The sequence below is a fragment of the Neodiprion pinetum genome, chromosome 6 (assembly GCF_021155775.2).
Source record: "Neodiprion pinetum isolate iyNeoPine1 chromosome 6, iyNeoPine1.2, whole genome shotgun sequence".
Classification (NCBI taxonomy): Eukaryota; Metazoa; Arthropoda; class Insecta; order Hymenoptera; family Diprionidae; genus Neodiprion; species Neodiprion pinetum.
In genome coordinates this window covers 1721156-1744203 of record NC_060237.1, presented here as the reverse complement: position 1 = coordinate 1744203, position 23048 = coordinate 1721156, and the positions used below count along the sequence as shown (strand labels likewise).

At 46.8% G+C, this 23048-nt stretch overlaps 2 protein-coding genes across 2 annotated transcripts in view; one reads left to right on the top strand and one right to left on the bottom strand.

Annotated features, from left to right (window-relative positions):
- Gycbeta100B (guanylate cyclase soluble subunit beta-1-like) overlaps positions 1-23048 on the bottom strand; it is an 87598-nt gene that overhangs the window by 21474 nt on the left and 43076 nt on the right. Inside the window, exons 3-16 of the mRNA XM_069137091.1 lie at positions 19565-19638; positions 17764-17864; positions 16935-17053; positions 15241-15396; positions 14092-14245; positions 12678-12832; positions 12092-12220; positions 11733-11815; positions 8879-9049; positions 8575-8812; positions 7873-8013; positions 6880-7037; positions 3948-4074; positions 82-1737 (exon numbers count right to left, since the gene is read on the bottom strand). Coding sequence (XP_068993192.1) covers positions 82-1737; positions 3948-4074; positions 6880-7037; positions 7873-8013; positions 8575-8812; positions 8879-9049; positions 11733-11815; positions 12092-12220; positions 12678-12832; positions 14092-14245; positions 15241-15396; positions 16935-17053; positions 17764-17864; positions 19565-19638 — 3462 coding nt within the window. The remainder of the gene's footprint in view (positions 1-81; positions 1738-3947; positions 4075-6879; positions 7038-7872; positions 8014-8574; positions 8813-8878; positions 9050-11732; positions 11816-12091; positions 12221-12677; positions 12833-14091; positions 14246-15240; positions 15397-16934; positions 17054-17763; positions 17865-19564; positions 19639-23048) is intronic.
- Positions 5317-6793, top strand: stops (SOCS domain-containing protein stops). Its single transcript, XM_046632990.2, has 2 exons — positions 5317-5586; positions 5731-6793. The coding sequence occupies exons 1-2, from the start codon at positions 5457-5459 to the stop codon at positions 6621-6623; spliced, it is 1023 nt and encodes a 340-aa protein (XP_046488946.1). The 5' UTR covers positions 5317-5456; the 3' UTR covers positions 6624-6793.

The window sequence follows — 23048 nt, the reverse complement described above, 5'->3', positions numbered from 1 at the left end:
GACTACCGTTACCCGGCCGCGGAGCTGCGGAGACTCGCGAAAAGATGGTCGAAACCCGGGGCAAGGACGACGCATACACACCTTGGTAGCTGGCTGCTGGAGGAAGGTCGCGATGCCGGCTCGCACCCTGTTCTTAACGCCCCGAACGGTGCCTCGCGCGCTGCGGATGGCCTCGCGGTCGAGCATCTTGTACCCGGCGAAGAACTCGTCGCTCCCGGGGTCGGCGAGGGCAGCGGCAGCGGCCGCGGCGACGTCCCTGGCCTCCTCGAGGTTCTCGCTTACGTGGAACTTGTAGAACCTGTCGTCGTCATAGAGGTACTTGGTCCCGTTCCCGCGGTTGAAGTTGGCGTAGAACTCGGCCGCGGCAGTCTCGTCCTGCATTCGCATGCGTTCCATCTTCTTGTCCTCGTAGGCGCACTCCTTGACCACCGGCGGTGAGCGCCGGATCGGCTCTTGGCCGTCGGGGCTCCGTACGCGAGGGGTGCTCGACGTCTTCGAGGAGACGGAGCCGGTCCCGATCGATGATGTCGCGGGTGACGGAGCGCGGTCGAGGCTCGATTTTTGACTGAGAGCAGCGTCGTTATCGGGCGACGCGGGCTCCGGCGGTTTGACGGATATCGGTGCCGCCTTGACGGCGAGATTGCGAGCTTCGTCGGGCTCCTTCGGTTTGCTACCGAGCTCGTCGGCGCCCGCGTTCAGCTCGCTGCTGTTCAGCGAATCGCAGCTGACGTTGCTCTCGTTGTCATCGCTGTCGATCTCGGCCCCGCTGCTGGTCAGGCTCCCGGTCCTGTTGTGCTGCCCGCTTCCCAGGATAACGGTGCTCGCGTTCTTCTTCTTCGGCAAGGGCGGCGGCGTTCCGTCAAGATCGCTGCAGGTCCCGCTGTCCAAGGTATCGCTCGGCGAGCACTGTCCGCTCGACATCACCATCGTCCCAATCGAGCCCTGAAACGTGCTGTAGTAGAAACAGGAACTGGATCTGTTCCCGGCCGATGAGCTCAACGCGCCAGGAACTTCGCGCTGTACTATCATGTCCTCCCGATTAATGTCCGCCTCGTTGCTACCGACACTTATTCGGACACAACCACGGTCACTCGCGATACCGTTCACCACGCCACCCGCACTCTGCACCTTCGCGCCGTCCGCGTTGTGTATCGTATTGTTTGTATTCTTGTTGTTTTTACTCTTGTCGCTGTCCTTCCCTTCCGCCTCCTCCTCCTCCTCCCCTTCGTTGTTGTTGTTGTTGTTGTTTTTGTGGTTGTTGTGCTTTTCGTTGTTGTTGTTGTTGTTGTTGTTGTTGTTGTTGTTGTTGTTCTTGTTACCGCTTCCGCTACCGTTTTCGTACACCTTCTCGTCGTCCAGAGTGACCCGCACCGTAGAGACGACCTTGCCAGCCGAGTCGTCCGGGTTTATACGGATCTTGACAACGTGGGCTGGCTGGGAGGACTGCTGATGGTGCTGCGAGGAGTGTTGCTGGAGCGACTGATAACCGTTCGACTTCTGCACCACCGGTACTCGCCAGGCCGACGATGCCGAGGTTGGTGGCACTGTGCCACCGACAAATACCGTTGCTCCGGCCTCGGAAGTCGGACCGCCGCCGACCGGCACCACGGGGAGGGAGAGGCTCTGGATAGTCTGGATCGAGATTGTCGTCTGGCGCGCATCTTGCCCGGTTACCTTGCAGCTCCGTTCCTTGGGTGGCAGTGCCGGAGAGACGGTCATTCCGTTCACCTCGTCCATTTAATACCCGAGTAGCGAAAAGGTCTGTCGCTCTTGGGCTCCACGACCCGGTCCACGGATTGCGTATCACCTGCTATCTCTCTCTCTCTCTCTCTGTCGCTCTGTTTCTTATCTTCACATCGTTATTACCTGCGCCGATATACCGCTGTACCGACTCGCCGGATCCATTCGATGATATCGGCTACTCGTTCAAGGCGAGATAACGATCACTAAGTGGAAACGGCACTTTGACTTCGACGCAATCTAGATAATCCTCGAGGATTTACTCCCGTTCGCGATACTCCGATCGGCCGTGAGAAAAAAAATCTATGTATATATATATATGTGTGTGTATATATTGACGCGTCGCAAAAAGCAAGGTAGAACCCAAGACACTGAGAGAACGCTCGGCTCTAGCGGTTGTCCGTAAACTGTTACCGGAGAGTGCGGTCGGCCCGCGATTCACTCCTTCTCCAATAGCCTTATTTCTCGGGTGGGGAACCCAGTCGAGTCGAGTCGAGTCGATTCGATCCTCGTGACTGTGGCCCGTGGTTCTCCTTCCTTCGCCTTTGCCTTGGCTGGTTTCGAAGCGGGTTCTCGGTCCGGTAAGAAGGCCGTGGCGTCCTCTGACGACTCGCCGAGCACAGTCTCCCCCGGTTTGTCGTTTAAATGAACCTCCATGGACGGGACGCCGATATCCGCGTTACCTGTATACCTGCCGAAATCGGCGCTCAGGTAGGCGGACCTCGTCCTTTCGCATCAGCATTCGTCCTTAACTCCCACTCAACGGAGACGCAGCGCCTTCCAAGTCATCGAGCACGTCGAGCGCAGACACCTGTGGTCCGATCGTATGAAATCGTAGAGCGGGTTCGTTATGTTGACCTTGCCCACGGACGGAGACACGGAAGAGGAAGAATACGACTAGAACAGGTTCCGTTACACTCCCTCAGCTCTCCGCATTCCTGCATCGAGTGGGTACGTCGTGTTTGTTCCTCCTTTTTTTCTCTCCTTTTCACCATGCCTCGGCTCTTTTTGAATCATCATTATTTTTTCCTCTCTTGCGGGGCACAAGCTGCAGTCAGCCTTCTCTCTTTCTCTCTCTCTCTGACTCTGCATTCTTGATATCCTTTTCAACTGTGCAGCTACGTATGCTCGGTACACATCGTTCAATTTCCTGAGCTGCACTCTTTTCGTGGGTTATTTTGCACCGTCGTCTGTACGATGTTTGCAACTTTTTATTCATGGGCCAGACCAGACTTGACCCTTGGCTCTTAAACTTACTTAATTGTTAGTTACTTTCTGACTGACTTAGTCGCTCCTCCTTTCCTTGATTTCATGTATGTCGATTCACGTTCGGCCGACAAGCCAAAGAATTTCAAAACGTTTGGAGTTCAGTGCAGTGATGCGATATTCTTAAAACCTTGTCCATCCAAGAATTGATCAAAGGCAACCATTGATCCGTGTGATGAATTTTCGTAGTGTATATACTTCAGTCTTGCATGCAGCAGCAGCGAGAAACGAATCGAAGACTCACGACGAATCGTTAATTTTCGCTGGCTCATCAGAATCCGGTCGTGGAAAGAAAGAAAGCTGTGCGAACCTCTCCTCCCCCTCGTTGTCGTAGTCATCGTTTCTCTCGACTTCTTAGTAGTTTCAATTGTCGCTGACGGTGAGTATAGTGATTTCAGCACAGCGGCAACAGCAACAGCAATTTGCGAGCTACTAATCGCCGCTTGAATATAACGACGATGATAATAATACGATAACAACAATAGTATTACAAGGCTTTCCTGATTTGCATTAAGAATAGAGATTACCGAGTAGGTACGCTTAGATTCTTGCTCGCAAGAGACAGAGTGATCTTAATTGAGACGTTGAAAATTTTCAACTTACAGGCATTTAGCTGCCGCATGTCGGCGCGTATCGGCGCGGCCTAAATTTGACATTACGACGATCTTTGGTTGAAATTTTTCAATTTAGCGCCAACGCGGTTATTGCAACTATAGTTAACAGCGATATTTATTTGTATACATTATCATTACATTTTACTATCAGGCCTACCCATCAGTTATCTTGTATAAGTGTATTTGTATAATTTATATTTATATGTGTATGTATATGTAGGTCGTTAACTCGTGTCGTTATTGCTATTGAGAGAATTTTTCGGTAATGAATAAATAATGACGTGAGCGAGTACAGGTATACACGTTTTTCCTTGAAGACATAAGTTACGCAGCGAGCTCCCTTTCTCTGGTGAGAAACCAGACGTTCATTGGCTCCGACTTCCCCTTCATGGTGACTGGCCCACGGTATTCCAAAAGAAATTGCGGGTCCTGGTTCTCCGGCATGCAAAGGTATCTGGAACAAAGTAAGCCGATAAGAAAGCCACCGCTTCGACCACGATCCAAAGTTCGAAATACTCGCTACCTCCATACAGGTACCTGCACCTCTTTCCGAAACTTAAATCTGACGCAGCGCACACCATGCAGAGTACAGCTGCTGCTGGTCAATTTATGAAACGAAACGCCAGAGGCTCGACCAATTTCCGGCGCAGCCGATTCCCAAACCTTAACGAACCGTATTCATCTCTCCTGGCACGGGCTCGTCAGACAGTAATTGTGACTCCAAGGTGCTCTTGCGTGACGTCGCGAGCCGCTTGATTATCGCCGAGTCTGACTGTCCATTACGCGGATCACAAGTAGGCACTCCAAGCACTTCAACGGGATTGATTCGACGGATCTAATCTAGACGTTACATGTGACCAGAGAGATGATACGTATCTTTTGTCAGAAATCATCGATACATATTCATAACGCGACTCGCTCTGATAAACTTCATAGCAATGATGATAATCTAGAACGAGTCTGGAACGTTGGCAATAAAATCATTAGTATAGTCGTTATTCTTATGACATTTCGAGGTTTGTCCGTTAATGCTGTAAATCTTCACCGTCCGTGATATCATCGACTCCCGGCTTCGATATGTTCATACTCATTTGGCACGTAAAAAATATCTTCATCGCCTGCACCTGACGATGCGTGCTATATCCATCCACTGCACAGACGCAGTTTCGATCTGTACAGCTTGTTACTCGTTATTGCAGGTAATGTGGTAGCCCAACTCCATCGTTTAACGTTTCTCAAACTCTTGAGCGATGCAAAATTGCCAGCAGGTATTTAATTAACGGCCCTCGCTCGGTGAGCTGGTTAATTACAACGAGATCAAAGCCTCCTATAATTAGTTCGGGAAAAAATATTTTCCACAACGTTTTACGCCGTAACCGTATCAATGTTGTTCCTCTTTTTTTTCAACGTTTCTTTCACGCTCAGTAGCTAAACATTCGTTTTACTACTCGGATGAAAATTAAATGTGAAAATATAATTTTACTTTTCGTAAAACACTCGACTGAAATAAATGAGAAACGGTAAACAGAATGGTACGTATACATTCTCAACGGGGATACGCGGAAAGCGAGAGTCACGTGATATCGAGTCTCGTACCTAATACGATGAGCGAGCGAGAACTGCAGCCGTGAAGCCAGCTAAATTCACCCCTAAGTATAATCGAATTTACGCAGCTTTTCACTCTTCCACGGACAGACGTTCCCTCGGCAAAATCACGCTGGCCTCCGTCGTGTCAACCGCGTTTTTTTTTCATAACTACTTGCCGATCCGACACCGTTGATTTACAATTCGCTGATTTTTATCTCATTCCGACGTTCAGACCCCGGGCAAAATATAATGGAGGTGGTGATCGACTGTTACTTTGATCAAATATTCTCCGAAATGGAACGCAGCAGCCTTTTATCCCGGTACAAAAGACGTGCCTTAGTCAATTACTTCACTGCAATTATCCAAGGCTGTGCCAAAGGTAAGTAAAAGAAACGAAAAAAGAAATACGCAAAGTAAGAATCCCCCGCATTAGCCGTCGTGTTCCTCTCAACCCACCGAAAAATAAAAACGCGCTCACTCTCGGTTTCTCCAAACCCGCTTCAAAGAACCCGTATTGCTCCAGGTGAGGAGCTGGAGAACACGGAAGTGTGCGAGAGGGCGGTGCTGGCGGCGTTGCGTTACCACAACCTGACGCTGGTGGAAAACGGGTCGATCTGTCTTCTTGGGAAGTTCCACAACGTCTTGTACGTAGCGATGAAGCTGTGCTTCGACTGGGAGCTACGTAACAACGAGATAGTCTCGCGGTTGCTGAACGACATATTCTACTGCGAAAAGACCTTCGAGAGGATATTCGTCGGGGCGATATTCGGCACCAGAGTGACGCACTTCCTGTCGGGGTGGAAGAGCGACTTCGAGGACCGCGAAGAGAACATCAGGGCCTTGATCTATTTCATGGATCACGCCAACTCCGGCCGGCTCCTCTACTCGAGCCCAGCTTCCACCGGCAAGTGCCGTTTCGTCGACGTCCCAATGGAGTCCTACGGGCAGGCTATCCCCATCCGGGTGGTCATCCAGCTCGGAAGTCCGGACATTTTGCTGCTTCTCCTCAGGTACGGAGCGTCGAGTTTCGCCGACGGATTATCACCGTCCCCGCTGGAAATGGTCCTGAACAAATTCTCGGAGCTGGAAGTGGAGCCCGGTCAATATCCGCCTCAGTTGGTCGCCTGTCTGAGGGTGCTTCTGCGGACGGTACCTCTGGTCAGGGTCAACACCCCGAGTCACATCGCCGATCGGAGCGGGGTGGAGACGGTTCCGCTCTACGATCAATACCCGAAATTCGTCGAGAGTAATCTGGTGCCCCCCGAACGAAGCGGCGTCTCTCCACCCGAGCTGAAACACCTTTGCAGATGCCGGGTGCGACAGTCGCTCTTCGACAACTGGGCCCTCCCCCACGGGATTAAGGAACTTAGGATACCCCAGTCCCTCCGGGAGTACCTGGACCTGCTCGCCGACTGACAGTTGGAATTCCTGATCGAGGGATCAGCATTGTTTGGCGGAGATGAGGCGCGGATCGTGTCGGGAACACTCTAGTTTTATGAATAAATTATTGTACTCCGCCGAGCCGTGTGTACCGTGGGATTTGATAATAAATTATCACCCGTGGTTATTCATCACGCGGAACAATCCGCGCCCTGGATTCATTGATTTGGAAAAGCCTGCCAATTAGCGGGTGTGAGTGTCACTGAGTGAATTCGATGTTCGTCGTACATACCTGTATGCATCCTCCGACACGTTGATTTTTCCCGGTTCCCCAGTAGTCTCGGTCCGACTGGTCAGGTTAACGGTATTACCGAAGAGACAGTACCTCGGCATTCGATGCCCAATTACACCGGTGACGACTTCCCCGCTGTGAATCCCAATTGTAATTTTCTGCAAATTGAACAATCGTTTTTCATTCGGCTCTTTTCTCCTACCGCTACAGCTATACTACCGCGGGGGCTGCTAATAACAAGCGGACTTTTAAACTCGGCAGGATGCCCGACTTATCGTCCGTTATGTATTCAAGATTTTAATTGCTTGATCAAAGCCTTTTTCCCCTCGTCGGACTTTTAGGCTTCTGAAAATACACTTCATTTACCTCGAAAACTCATTCGCAATCTTTCGTTCTGGACTTGAGAGTTTCGCTACAATAATTACAAAAAAGCTTTCCGATTCATGATTTAACTGTTTTCACTGTTTTTCCTTTATATTTTTATGTCAACCGATCAATAAACCCTGATCTACGAAATAATTGATTGGTTTTTGAAGATAAAAAAACACCTGTTCTCTTTGGCGAACAGGAATTTTTGTGCGAAACTTGAGAAACACGTTGACAAGGAAAGTGAAAAGTCGATAACTCTACGAAAGACGCGACTATTGCAGTGAGCCAACTTTAACTACCCTCAAATCATAACCGTTAATCATAATCGAGCACAAAACCTTATGAATTGAGTGTAAAGGTTACGAAGGAACTTGCGATCATACATCAAGTTCCGATCTATCGGAATTCACAGAAACTCGATGGGCGAGACTTCTGTAATGCAAATAAATAGGAGCCAGAGGAGAAACTTTGACGGCGGTAAGAAAATATACGGAAATGAAATCCGTATCTTAGAACGATCTGATCGTCGAGGTGGCTCTTCTTCGAGCGACAGCCAAATGAATATTTCAACGGGTTGCCGCCCGCGCTTTGGAAACGATGATAATAAAAACAGAAAATGCTCACCACCGGCTCCCCGTCGATTTGAACTTCGTCCGCTGCCAGATCCATCATGTCCAGGGCCAGCCTGGCGATGCAGCGAGCGTGGCTTCGACATGGCTCTGGCAAACCACTGACTGCCATATACTTGTCACCGACAGTCTCCACCTGACGGAGGCATTGAACAGGTTGGGAATGAGCGTCGCAGCTTTCGTTATTACACATTTCGGTGCAAGGTCGATTGGGATGAATGAGAAAACAGCGCTGAGAAGTACCGTGGAATTTTGCCATGTCAATGAAACCCCGGTAGAATGGAAGCCTTTTATAATAATTCCCCCCGCTTCTCTATCGAACCCTTCGATTCAACCGCGTGACGATTGGTAACCGAGACATGCTTCGATTACTGTACCCAATCAGCGAATGAGTACCACGAGCACCATTGACGAGTGGAGTTATATCGACGCAGGTACGGTCGCCTCAATACCAAGTGGCAGAAACAGCCGCGTGTTACGTTGCTGGCAGTAAGTGGTTAATTTGCCGGTCTCGCATCAACGCGACTGGTTCGGCACATCGGTCTCGGCATCCGTTCCTCAGAGTATGTAGTTAAATGCATCAATTAGAGCACGTTGCCTTTAATCGCGGACGCTGTAAAGTTTCCGCGGCAACAATAATTTTAACAAGTTACCGTACCGTAATAAAGCCGGCATTTTTCACAAGTGGTAATCGCACCTTGTAGACGTTTGGGTTTTTCTTCGGGTCCGTGAGCACGTCGAAGGCGATGTAGAGTTGGTTCAGCATGTTTACGATCTTCATCGCGCCGCTGGAATCCGTGTGGGCAGCGCAGTAGGCACCGAACCCAACGATTCCTGAGAACAGTAGCGTCACGCAGTCGTATTTTTTCGCCGGAACTGGTCGCGAGTGGCGCAATTCGCTCGCCACCGATATCGGAAGTACGGAGTAGAGGAGCCTGTCGCAAAGGGGGCGAAAGCAATGAGAAACCATGTAACGATTCGAATCCTTGAGAACTTCTCACCTGTCGGTCTTCTGCTTCTCGCCGTCCAGCTCGCGGTAGGTCTGCTGAAGCTTGTCCGTCAGTAGTTCGAGGTTCCTGGTGAGCTTGTAGTCGGCCTCGAACTGCTCGGACATCAGGACGAGATCCCGGGTCGCATCGTGAAGGGGAATGTCGCTGAGATAGAGTCCGCGCCTAAAGGAACAAGGCGAGTTCTCGAGCAAATCACTTGCACGGGTGACCCATCGAAAAAAACCGTCTACAGCTACTATCGCGAGACGTGAAGAGATAATGTTCGCTTTGGTAGGGGTGAAGTTCGACGGTTAGGGTGAAACCGGCGTCTGTCTGTCCCGTCGAGGTACGATAAAATCGTCATCGAATATCCATAAAGGATTGATATACGTAGGTATATATGGAGGGGGAGGACGAAAAAATTCTTCACGGTACGACTACGGCGTTGTTTTTCGCTCGATTCTTTGACCCATTTCGTAGTGGAGAGAGACTTGAGAGATGGAAAAAACATGGAGCAAAAAAAGAAACTTTTACTACGAAATCAGATCTGCGTCACTGCAATGTGCTCTGGGATGAAAACAGACGAACAAATAAGATAATTCAACTTCGTGGTTATATAGAATTTGTCTCAAGACGAAGTTCGGTTCCCTGGCTTTTTTTGTTCGCAGAGTCGTTTGGAAAAAATGATCTTCCTTAGAAGCGGTGATTTTTTTTTTTCTTTTTGTGGATGGTAGGAGGCGTTGAGGAAACTCGAGTCATCCCCGACTCGCGAATTATTCAGAGAGACCTGAATAATGCAGAAAACACATGCAAACTAAGGCATAACACAGATTAATGAGATGAGAACAATTGCGTCTGTTTGACGAGACCTGCGAGGTAATTTGATAATAATTGCGTACCGAGACACTAATTACAAATCCCTCCAGAGAAAACTACCAGTGCCGGAGAAATTACTCGGTAGGGACAAAAGGCGAGGAAGAAAAAGAAAAAAAGAAGCGTATATGTGTGCATAACCTGTACAGTGTAAACGGGTGCACAAAGTGGAGGGAAAACTATCTCGAGGGTAGAGATTTGCCTTAAAACCCGGTCATGGCCGGCGAAGCATATTTCATTTCTCGCGGGTCGCCGAGGGAGATAAGAGACTTTATCAGGGGTGAGAATGTTCGAGAAGCTTGCCGAAACGTTCCTGTAGGAAAGTGCAGCCGCAAACAATCGATTTGAAGATACGGGGTGGAAGAAAAGGGGCAAGTTGTCGGAACCGCCCGATTTGTCCTCGACAGATTTTTGCCGGGCATCGAAGGGATGAAAATTCACGGTTCGGCTCGGGGCGAAATTCCTGCCCTGAAACAGCCGCCGCGGTGAAAATCGGCTGAACATCGCGTGTCAGAGGCAAGTATTTCTCGCTGTAGCCCGAAGGCTGATACGGGGCTCGTTTCCTTCTGCACTAAAAGTCGCCCCCTGGAAAGAAACGAGTGAAACAAAGGCGTTTCTTGCACTGCAAGGAGGGATCGATAGAGAAGGAGAAGACGAGAATAAGAGAGAGAGAGAGAGGAAGGGTGGAAAAGAGGGGTAGGTAAGGGGAGTTACAAGCTCTCGCGAGTCGACAGAGGGGCACTTCACCCCGTAGAAACAATGGAATTAAACGACATATCTCAGAGTGAGTTATGCGTCGTGAGGGGCTCGAGGTAAATACCTTCACAGTTACGTTCACGACTGCTGAGACGTAAAATAAGCGCGTGAGGCTTCGCGGGCCAATCTCTCGTTCGAAAAGTAAGAAATATAGGAGAAAATGGATATTCGCGAAAGGCAGAAAGTTTGAGGGAGCGATGACGAGATTCCAGAAACCAATAAAAAGGTTCGTCAAGCTGTTTTCTCCCATTTTCAACCCCCTTTCGCCCCACTCACTACCGTATCGCACTCCGTCACGTAGACTTCCACCCCTCCTGATATTACGTGACAAATTCGCCCTCCCTTTTTCTCTCGGCAGCCCCCTTCATTTTTATATCGCTCAAATTCGTAAGCTGAAATTCATGCGAAATATAAGCAGAAGAAGAAACGTAAAAAGTGAAGGAATAAAAAGAAAGTGGAAAAAAATGGACGGTGGAAGGGATTTTCAGACAACTTGTACCAGCAAAACTGATGGTAAAAAAATTTCACTCGGGATATATTTACTGCTGCGCGAGGGATTTTATACGGTGGTAAAAATAAAATTTTTTTTGTGAAACCAATTTAAAGGGGCGAAAAAATTTTTCTACCTCGACTGACGGGCAAGACTAGATTCCTCAATTGCCGAGAAGACTGGAGAAAATTGAGCAAAGGTAATATAGTTTCAAGTTGAGCGTATTACAGACCAGCGACTGGTTCAACGGACTGTAACTCGAATGAACAGACGTTTGCCTATTTCAAGGCTTTGCGTGATTTGGCTTACGTGAGGAACAAGGGCCAGGTGAAATCAGACTAAGGAGGGTTTAATTGATGCGTGTTTAATCGAGAGATGAACGTAACGGGATGTGGTGATATCCGGGAAAATTTATTGGACGTTTCGGAGAAGGTTATACCTTCCGGATTCGGTGCAACGCAGCGATTTATTGGCGATTTAAAGCCTGCGAGGGAACGAGCCGGGTGTGAAAGATATGAGGGAAAAAGAATGATAGAAGAAAAAAAAAAAAAAAATGTGCGTGCGCGAAGATAAAATAAGGGAAGAGAATCTTATAAGCCGTGCGGAGGAAGAAGTTTGGGGGAATTTTATACGAGCCATGCAAGAGACAAATCGCGTGTATGGTACAAGGTGACGTAATTCTACACACACAATTTATTCATACGCCGTCTCGAGAAATGACCTAAGATAAATAAATATTACTGTTACCTGGTCAAATCGTCGAGATTCATCACGCTCGGGTAGCACAAGAAAGTTACCAGATCCGCTTCCGGGATGTAAAGCATCTGGCCCTGCGAGCGAAAGCGAATGCCGATTACTCCGATTACTCGACTTTATTATTTAGCATTCGACTCGGCGTTACCGTTTCAGTAATTTTTCTATATACCCTGAAACGACCGCCGCAAGGCGGTGAATTCGATTCTCTTTTATCTCTTCGTTACCCGCGAGAACTCCCGACTGTTTCTCGCACTGATTCGCCGAAATCCTATAACGCTCAATCTCCACTGAAACGGTTTCCCCCGTGCAAACACTCGAATCACTGTTAGCATAACGTGTTTTAGTCTCACTTTAAGACGCATGTTCGAGAATTCCTCGGCAGCCTCGACCTTCATCACGCCAGTTTTCGTTCGCAAGACGTACACCGTGTTGATGTGCGATAATATATTTTCAAAAGTCAGCTCGAGGTGGGGCCGGACCTGGAAAAATGAATCGACTAAGGGAGGAGAGTGAATGTGAGGGGGAAAAAAATGCGGGAGAATTGGAGTATAATCAAAAAGTTTCATTGGTTCCCGTGATTTCTTTCAATCCCGGACATTCATCCCCGTCGCGTCATCAGATTTCTAATATTTCAGACCCCTCGAGTACCTGATCCCAATAGATTCCACGGGTTTTGGATCAACTTCTTAAACCTGCGAAAGAACGTCGACAAAGCAAAACGCGACGTTACGTCACCCGGACCGAACGGGCTTGGGTCAATCCAGAGAAACTCGAATCGATGAGTAATGGAGTGTCGGTTGACTTGACAGATATCGGAAATATCCACTCCCGAATATCCGAGGTGGATAAAAAGAAAACAGGGAAAACGAGATTGGAAAACAAATACGAGAATAAACGAGCGAGCGATTCGACTCGTTGGACTTGCGTGTGACTTACGGTGAGCAGGATGTCGTTCAGCTTGCAATTACCGGTCGAAACCTGGGGGATGACCCGGGTGATCGTGCTGCCGGTCTGCACGATCGTCAGTTGTCTGTTGAACATTAGATGAAAGGGAAATACCCGGCAAAAAGTAGCCGGACTAACCCTGGGCTCTGCAACATTAAGGGACAATATCGAGGGTCGATGAAGTGCAGATCTGCAGAAGAGTGACGCCGGCTCAACAAAAGGAACCTTTACGGTCACTGTAGTGAGGTATAATAAAAATTTTATCACCCTGCAGAGCCAAGTCGGTATCCGTTCGATATACTGTCGAATATTTCAATGGACGGAAGTTTAAACGTGCGGCGATAAAATTTCCCCGATCCATATTCAGCGCGTTTACGCCGGCGGCAATGATATTTCGTGTAACAAAAGGAATTTAAAAATGAAAAAAAAAAAAAAAAAAATACAGAGGGAGGGAAAAGGCTTCATCGCAAAATGTAAAGTCGGTCGTACATGCAAAACCGTTTTAATTTTAAAAATGGGGGAGAAAACTGCCCGGTGCCTCGGTTTGTTGATATTATCTTACCCTCAATTTTGGCGTGCGGCAGGTCAGCCGGGGTTGCGAAGCTTTGAAATGAAAAACAAAACATTTCTCTCGTCCCCTTTGTTTTTCACGTTTCGGAGAAGAGCGAGAGGGTCGGGCGTATGTCGAAATCGTGGAAGGTTCTCGTTGTTGTTATTATTATCATTACCCCCGCTATTGCGTCAATGTAACAATAAAGCCCGAAGCCTCAATTCCCTCTCTCTTATTCCACTTATGAACGATTCGCTGAATGCACACAAGATTACTCGGATAATAAGATTCGACCGACGGCTCTGCAGCCGACGCTTGAGAGTGCTTTTGGCTTGTCTTGCCTTACAATTGAAGTAAAATTTGCGAAAGCCAAGAATTGAGATATCATCGCTAAGCGCCGGAGCTAATTACCCAGAAATTGCGGTCGTGGGTATTGTTTCAAATCGTAACACCGAAGCGTCGGCGCTTATCTGGCGTCTTTTGGGGGCAGCGTCTCCGTCTCGTCAGCCTTTGAAAAGCGACGGGAAAACAAACGAGAAGTCGGCGAAACGAAGCGCAAGGATATCACACAGTTCGCCCAGAATTTTCCCTCCTATTTTTAACTTTTGAAAAGAGCGACTAGAAGTTCCGCCGTGCCAAGTTTTTTATTATCCGAAGCCCGCAGGCTCGCGGCAAAAACTCCCCGAGTAAACAGGATATTTTAAACAATTGCTCGCCGGGAAAGTTTCCTGCTGAATAAAATTGTGCAGACGGTGCAGTATAATGCAAAAGAGCAGAAAGTAGACAGGAAGAAACCGATGAAAAACAACTTGACAAAGGACGGCGGAATTCGTCCAGGAGCAGATCTCCACTTACCGCGGGACAAAGTTTGCAGTTCGGCGATCATCGGCTTCGAGACGACACCCGGGGTCGAGGAATCCGTTATAAGAAACTGGACGTGATCGCACTCGTTCTTCGTCTTCAGTATCCGCATGTCGACGTCCGTTCCGTGCAGCTTCTTCGCCACGGTCTGAGCAAAGTTTACATCCGATATATTGTAAGGGTTCAATCCTTTAAAGGAGTAAATCTTGATATTGGCGAAAATTTTGAACACGGACGAGGGCCGGGAGACTTGAGAGAAGGAAGAAGACCGGCCGGTTACCGCCCAACTTCATCCCTGCGAAGCTTCCGAGCCGGTATTCCTTATTCAACGTCAATTTCCCCTCATGCAAATTGATGGGAAATTAACCAACGAGTGTGTATCTGCAGGCCGCGGAGTGTGGAACACCACGTACTGCGCCAGATTACCACGACAGGTTTTCGGTTTGACGAAAAAATGTCGCACTGCCAGGTCTAACGAAAGTTTCATCAAATTTTGCGGAACACTTCGCCAAAGTAACAAAAATATTGCTGATAAATTTAGCCACGCGTTGGAGAACGGTGAAAAAATTTATACCGAAAATGAAAAGGAATTTCAGAGAATACAGAAATAAATTGTCTGAAATCAATCTCCGTGTAAAAAAAAGAAAAAAAAAATGGCAAGTGATTCTCCTACAGGCTGTCAACTCAAAACAGTGTGAATTACAGATTGTTCAGAAAAATTTAAACACTTCTTCAGACGCGTTAGAGACACATTTTTCGTCAAACGATCACCAGACACTTTTAGAATTTTGCTTATCTTGGAGAATTTTATAGTCATCCTGATGCAGAGTAGCTCAAAATTATGTGCATTTTTAGTAAAAAGTATAATAAAAAAAAGCTTTTATTTTCTTCGTTGAGACATACTTCAAGAGTATCTTATTAACAAGAAGCTTTGAAATTGTTTCTCCGAGAGTAAACAAATTCCAAGACAATACCAAGTTTTCCATATTTTTCCCACAAATTAGACACGAAACAGTCATGTCGTGATAAAATTCAGCTGAATTGAGCGGAGCTTCTAGCTTGCCAAGCCCTGGTCGTGTTATATTTTGGTTCTAAAAATGTCACCGCTGTAACTCACCCCTTCTGCTAAGTAACGAAGCTCACCTTGACTATACCGATGACGATGTGCTCGAGTCCAGGCCTGTCCGAGTAGTAGTGCAGGATAAGAGCCCCGTCCTCAGGCCTCTCCGTGCAGCGGAAAGAAGGCGCCCTCATTCCGGGGTACAACGTGCCCAAGTGGTCGTGGAGGGCGTCCAAATTCTTGGATTGCATGTTATTTTCATCCCTCCTCCCTTCTTTTGCCTCATTCTAGTCCCCCCTCCCCCCCCCCCCCCCTTCTTCCCTCGCTTTTCGTTCTTTTCATCGTAATAAACCGTATTTCCCACCGCTCAAAGGCACGCCTCTCGTCGCCTTTTCCCGCGCGCAACTAACTACACCCGTCCAGACGAGACGTGCCCCGGCCCTTTGTGGGTGGAAATTCGCGACCCGGTTATAACTCGCCTTGAAAGCTCCCCGAGTTTTGACGGATTGTCGCTTTATGCCTCGCGACTAAATCCCAAGCAGTTTTGACATTTTTTTTTTTTTTCACCCTCTCTTTTCCATCTCTTTCTCTTTCTGTTTGTTGTATTTTAATCAAATTCGATCAACGTAATAATACACATTGTCGTATGCAAAATTGAATAATATGAACGGCTTGACGGCGTATCGGTGCTCGGAGAAATATTGAATTCGGCGAAAAAAAGAGAGGCGAAATTGCGCAAGGGATAAATGGAAAATAGACAAAAATTAATTAATAAAAGAGAGAGAAAAAAAACAATACGCGTAGAATATTTTACTGGCGAAACGAGCGGCTGCAGGTGGTGAAAATTCCCTCTCTAAATCCGACGTGGCGCGACGTAGAAATGGCGGATTTCGTTCACGTATATGAGAGAATTCCGTATATATGGAAATTGGATTAAAAATGTATTTCAATTGTAAATTTACGTGTTATATATTTAAAATTTTTTTTTTCAAACGCGCCTCAAAATTTGGCAAAGCATCTCAAATAGTACATCTCATCCAAGTACGAGCTCTTACTATTGATACTTATATTAGCGGTACCTATTTTGTTTTTTCCATTTTTCATTTAAATATTACGTAAAGAAAATAGAAAAATTACAGAATTAATTTTTGTTTCGTAAACGGCTTGACTTATAAATTATCTTAATGCAAAGTCTTGTAGGAAATTTCATGCTCTGTAAAAAAGTACCGAGATAAAATTTTCTTCACTCTAACCGATTAAAAGATATTCGCATATGATCCAATGTTTACATGCAAATATCTCTTAATCGGTTGGAGTTGGGAATATTTTATCTCGGTACTTTTTTACAGAGCATGAAATTTCTTACAAGACTTTGCATTTAGATAATTTATACGTCAAGCCATATACGAAAAGAAAAACTTCCCGACTTTCTTTACGTGTTATTTAAGTGGAAAATGGAAGAAACGAAATACGCATTTCTAAATACGAATATTAAGCGCGAATATTTGGATGAGATGTTCTATTTGAGATGTTCTACCGAAATTTTGTCGGATGTTTGAAAAAAAATAATTTTTTGTGGCGTACCCACATATATATACATATATAGAGCGACGGGCAAACGCAATCGGCATGAAACGCGTACGGAAAAACGTAGGATTCGAATAAGTGCCGTTGATCCGGTTTGACGATCTCTGGCGTCGCGGCGTTGCGAGAAATTCATCGTGTAAGATGGGACTTTTCGTCTTCGCTTTTGTACAAGGGAGGGTGAAATATTTACCTGTAAAAAATCCCTCGGCGTAGCGCCAAGTACTTGTAGAATTTTGTCGTACCCGGAATCCTGGCAGAATTCGAAGAACATTTTACCGAATAGTTCGAGTATTTCGTTAGCCGGGATGTCTGCAATAAATTACACGGCAATTTCATTAATGTAATAATTTAATCCGGCACTATAATTCTTCCATGCGCACGCCTCGATGCTCGGCTAAATGGCGAGGGATTTTCGCTTTGCGCTCAAGGTTCGTTGCAGTCAAGAATGGGACAAAAGAGAGGGAAGAAATAATGTATAATAACGATAACGGTAATGCAAAGAAAATAAAGAAATGGAAACGTCGGGAAGTAAATTCCCCGGAAATAACTCGGAATCCCCGCTAAAACTCTTCCCTAAACTTTCATTCTGCACAAGCGAAATGCAGAGATATGAATCGTGTGCAAATTGGGGAGGCAGAGAGGAATGGAAAAATCACATTTTGCATAATCTGACTGTCTCTATGCGGGTCTGTATTGTGTTGCTTGCGAGATAAAAAGAAGAAAAAAAAAACCAAACTCACTACCTTTTTTAACAAATTGCGAAGACTGTTTGCAGCTTCTTTTATTCCTTTACATATATATATATACATATATACGAAATAATAAAGATCCCCAAGTCAAACAGCACTTCGCGATTCCTTGATCCTACTTCGATTTCATCCACTTTTCTTCCTCCACCGTCACGGGTATAATTAGAAAGGGGAAGAAAAGAGCCCCCGGGGAGAATTTGGATGGGAGCCGGGCGTTTATCGGACCGAGGGTTATCAATGAAATATCAATGGTGTATCGATGATACCTACTGAGGCGGTTGACCGCGGCTGCTATCAGATTGTACGTAATCTCGTCGTCGTAAATCTGCCGTACCAAAAACTGGCCCTCCATATTGACGGCGGCGTCCTTCCTGTAGTGATGAAAATGAATTAAGCAAACAAACAGGTCCGTGTATCGAATTTAATCTCGCGCTCTTGCACGGGGAAAAAAGTTCTTCTCTAACCAGTCACAAAATTTTCTATCAAACGAGCTTTTGTTCAGCGGTTGTTTCACTTGCGTGCAAGCCAGCTTTCCCTCCCGACCTACAGACGCGTAAAAAGATAAGAACTCCGCGACAGGATTAAGGGAGAACAATCCACGCTTCAGCGGCGTCGTATTTCTTCAACAACGATAACAATCATTCTCGTTTTAGGTGTCGACAAAACGGGTTTAAAATTGTAAAATATTCAAATGACAAATCGTTTCGGGAGGCAAAATATTTCCCAGCAATATGACGGTTTTCTTATTGTTATTATCATTGCAGTTATCCCTTACCTAAAGCTCATCCATCACGCAAGTCGAACTTTCGCCGATACTGTCGGTTGTACCGAGCTACCCCTTCTCGTAGGGTTGCACACATACGTTATGCGTCGGTCGTACTTAGGGCCGCCTAGTCGACGCAACCCCTTTAACCCATTTTGCGTGTATATATTACACCTACGAACGTAATCCGTGCGTAGATCAGCCCCGCTGCAGAATCTTTGGTTACACGCCGCAGGATAGCCGATCTGGGCGCGACGAGATGGAGAGAAAAAGCGACGATATCGAGGAAAAACGATTTTGCCAACAAGTTTGAAAGCTCCTTAGAGAGTAAATCGAATTCGGTATTCGAATCAGCGTTGCCCGACGATGGAAAAGAAGTATTTTCTTAAACTTTTTTCATCAGACAAACTTCAAACGAGCTTCTTTAAACATTAATCTTGAAATATTCATGGAGAATTTAATCACACTTACGCCCGTTCTTTTTTCATTTCATTTTCATCCGCGTCTTCATTATTTCTCGTCCATCGATCAATTATCATCGTTATTGAACTGTCACCGTGGGATATTCGTTATTTATTTGCGGGTTCTGTGACGGAAAAAATGTTCATCTCCTAGTCCAAGTGACATCTTTCGATCTTTATTAAATTTAAGCCAATTTCCGTTTTCAATCTGTACTGAATTAGAGGTGGAAACGAGGCTGGGCCGCTTTAACAACGCAGAGCAGTCAACAGGCAGGCTGATATCTGTAGTTTCGATATCGATAAACCAATTTTTAAGCCGTTTCAAATTTTTCTCCTGTCTTTTTTTGTCACATCTACCAAAGCGAACCTGGTTACTCCTCCGCAACGCGTCAGACTTTAATTGACGTTAATTCGTTACCGATTGCCGTTGAATACGAGGCGTGAAATATTCTACAATAAAATAGTAATAATAATGATAATAACGATAAAATTTCCGGATGAATATCGCACAGGTTTTAATAAATACTGCATTTTTCGAAGGATCGAGGAATTTGCGAATCGGTGCCGTCGCGTGTTCTCGTCTTCCATCTTGCACCCCTATAATTTCTTAATCAGATCTAACGAAGACTTTGACGAAAATCGAATTGCATAAAAACAAGCACAAAACGTCTAATTTTTTTCCTTTGTAGGCGACATCATGGAAATTCAACAGTGACCGATTTCTTTTCTGGCTTCGTGCATCGCGTGCAGGGAGGGATGGAATTGTATAAAAACAGTATCGCACACAGAGTGTGAAAAATTGATCAAGGGTTTGAAATTTGGCAAGTGCATGACGGTAATTACGTACTTTATAATCTCCCATGTTTCGGTGTCGAATGTCTTCACTACCAGCAATTCCAGGGCGTAGTTCACAAAACCATACTGCACAACAAACGAGACAAGTTTGTTAAAAGCGAACCATTGCGTGAATAAAAATCGGTACAATCGAAACGTGAAACTCTTTTGTCATATCGACTAAACGCATGATCGACCACGGGGTGTCTCCGAATAACGGGAGAAAGTAACAACAAACTGGCGAAGAATAACCGAACGAAATGAAAGGTGGATAAATTTTCAAATAAGTGCGGTTATTTTGAAAAAAAAAAAGAAAATAAAATAAAATAAAAAATAACAAATTGCGACAGAACGTCGATATTATTCGAATTGGCGAGGAAGTGGTTCCACCCTCTCCGCCGGACGTACCATACTTGTTTACAATTTATGTACAATGTACGAGAACGTGGTGCCCCCCGATGTGCTCGCTGCCAATATCATTCCATTTCGCGTCGCAGCCAACCATGGAATGGTGCTCGCCTCGTGCACACGAGGCAGTGACTGCAAACCAGCCGCCGGAGAAGATAGGTATCGATTTTCGACTCCAGCTGCGCCACCTAGATAGCCGACTCTCTCCCCCTCCAGCTCTCCCGCCCCTCAATGAAAGCTTTTCTCTCGCCCCCACCCCCCACCACCACGACCACGTTCTCGCTCCCTCTTTCACCCGACGCGAAAACTTCAATCCGCTTAACTTACTCGAGTGAAGCTACGCCGCTCCTCCGACAATATGTAAAGATATACGATCAGAGCCCGAGGGTGGTTAGACTAGACGCGAAGGTTCGGCAAGGCGGCCAGGCTATGGTAAAACACACCCTGCGAATGCAGGGGGAGGATGGCGAAGATTCCTCGCGCCTGGGCGTTAATTATAACCGAATGGAGGTGCTGCCGGCTTGGTGGGCGAACAAAATACTCGGGGGATGAAAAGTCGCTCGTTATTCGTGTCGCGCGCAGACTGATCGCGTAAGCTGACAAACCCGCGAACGATACGAAACGACCGTTCGTGATTTTTGCTCGTAGGTTTCTCCCCGGCTCGCCTTCGGCTCCTCCGCCACGCTGATCGATAGACACGGACTTGTTTGCGATAATGGGATTAAATGCGTTGAGAACCGGTCTGCAAGCCCCGCGGGGTAAATTATTTGAGGATTTGCCGTTTGTTTGTTCCCCGATTCTCCGAGCAGACCTATATACGTACCTATGTACCTACCGACTTGAATTATTTCGACGACCTGGTTTCAATCTCGAGCCGGATTTTTATCGGAAACTTGTCGATTAAAGTTTGTCCTGCCCGCGCGGAAATGACGCTCCGTCTAGGCGGAGCCGAGAGGCGGAAAGGGATCTGATCCGACATTCCGGCGAACCCTCGAGAATCGGTCACTGGGTTTATAAAGCGTTATCTCCGGTTCATTCGTCGCGACTCGGCCTGCCTTGCCCCTCCTTCGGGAGTTTACACGCATCCCTGGTTGGCCGGGGGCTCGATTTGCTTCCTGAATATTGCGCAATTCGAGTCGCCGGCAGCTCACCTCGAAGCCCTGCAAAAGACGAACCGACGCGAATTATCACGTTGACCGAGAGGCGTCGAGTTCTTCGTTGGAAATTATCCTAGGAAACGGTGAATTTCCACCCCGCCCGCCAACTTGAAAGACGCTCTCAAGGTTTCTCTTACTTCCGTCCTTCTGAGGCGACGATTTTTTCGATAGTTGGTATTAATTTCGCCAACAGATCGAACTGACTGATGTCGGGATTGTTAGAAGCTCTCGAAGTCAAGAATCATAATTATTAAAATATTCCGAATTTCACGAATGACCGTAGGTATAATAAACGTCACACTCGTCCTACGAATGGTCGTAAATTCCCGTCTACAGGAATTATAAAAAACGAAGCACAGACGAGCGAATGTTGGGCAAACAAATTTCCTAGAGTTGGTTTTCACGGGGCGGTGTGCAGACGGACAAATCTAGCCGGAGGGAAAGTGTTTACAGCATGCGCGGAAGGTTTGAAGCGTTGATATACGACCAAGGAGGATATCGATGAGTAATGGGGAATAGCTCGCCTAGCCAAGGCTCGCGTAGAGAAAGGCGAACGCGTAACGTATGAGGCAACAATTTCCGAGTCGGGGGTGGGTTCGGAGCCGAGGAAGCGGCGCGGCTGGAGTAATGCATAGAGATTAATTAATGCATAAGCCCGCAGATTGCAGGTCTGAAGGGGTAGGGAGGGGAAAAAACCCCTTTGCGAGTTTTCTCGAGCTGTCCCGCCGCCGCGGGCGTCCCGAGAACTTTGCTCTTTACGTTACGGAGAAAAAAGCTCGAGGGGTTTGGTTTTTGACGGCCCCGTGACACGGTTACATTACCGTCCGGCTCCCTCGCATATTTACTCTCGGTAACCGCGGGGGCCGTGGATTTACTCTGTCCTCCAGCAAGGGTGAGTTTTGGCCGAATTTCCGATCCGCCCCCGCTTCGTTTATTGTTTCACGACACGCGCCTCGGGCCGCCTCGCATCCCGCTTTTTGAATTGTTAAACGTTACCGGGGAATCGGTACACTCCCTAGGAATTGTCCCGCGCCTTTCCCGAGGGATAGGTTGTCCGGCATATCCGACTTTGCCGACCGATCGATATGGTAACGAACATCGATACACGGGACTCGCAAAGACTTGGAAGGTTCGCGTACGAGTAGCGGAAAAATGTACGGGAGGGGAAAAGGGGATGAAAATTTGAGGCGAGGTGAAACGGGAATGAACGGTGCGGGGAGTGGGGAACTTTCGCGTTGCCTTTACGTCGTATAAATCGATTTGCAATCACGGGGTTTGTACTGCGGATGATCGTAAAAATAACAAGATTTTTATAACGATCGGACACAGAAACTGTAGTTACATAGACACACGCACACGAGGCATAAGCTCGTTACGATGGATTTCTCGTTGATATCGTGACGTCGAGCGATAAATCCTCCGAGCTCGGATTTATTTATCGCCTCGGAAAAGCTCGATTGGTAAGCTAGCGACTTTGCCCATTGTTTGTCTCCTCATCTCATCCTAGTTTTCCCCCATAATATCCCTTTCCTCATCCTCTTGTACCACACAAACACATATATTTTTATCCAACGTGCCATTTTCGGTAATCCGTTATTAATTCCTCCCTCCGAACTCTGTCAGTTTGGATACATTACGTTTGTCGTTGTTCAGGGTGTTGCAAATTTTTTCCGTACCGACCCCCGAATTAACTTCAAATAAGCGATAAAAATCTGAAAAAATTAGCCGATTGTTTTTCAATTATTTGAAGTTTCTTTGAACGGCGGGGCGGAGAAAATTCGTCAACACCCTAAACAAGGACCACTCTAATATATCCATAGATATATTTATATCGATTCGTACTCCACGCTGTATCAAACGCGGTGAAAACAGATTCGAATCCGAAGGTGTCAATATAGAATGCGAGGCGGGTTCGTCGAAGCCGGGGGTGTT

Bases quoted from the DNA above. Each gene is read 5' to 3' on its own strand.
- stops (XM_046632990.2), top strand. From the start codon at position 5,457: ATGGAGGTGGTGATCGACTGTTACTTTGATCAAATATTCTCCGAAATG. The intron at 5,587-5,730 runs GTAAGTAAAAGA...GTATTGCTCCAG, and splicing joins TATCCAAGGCTGTGCCAAAG to GTGAGGAGCTGGAGAACACG.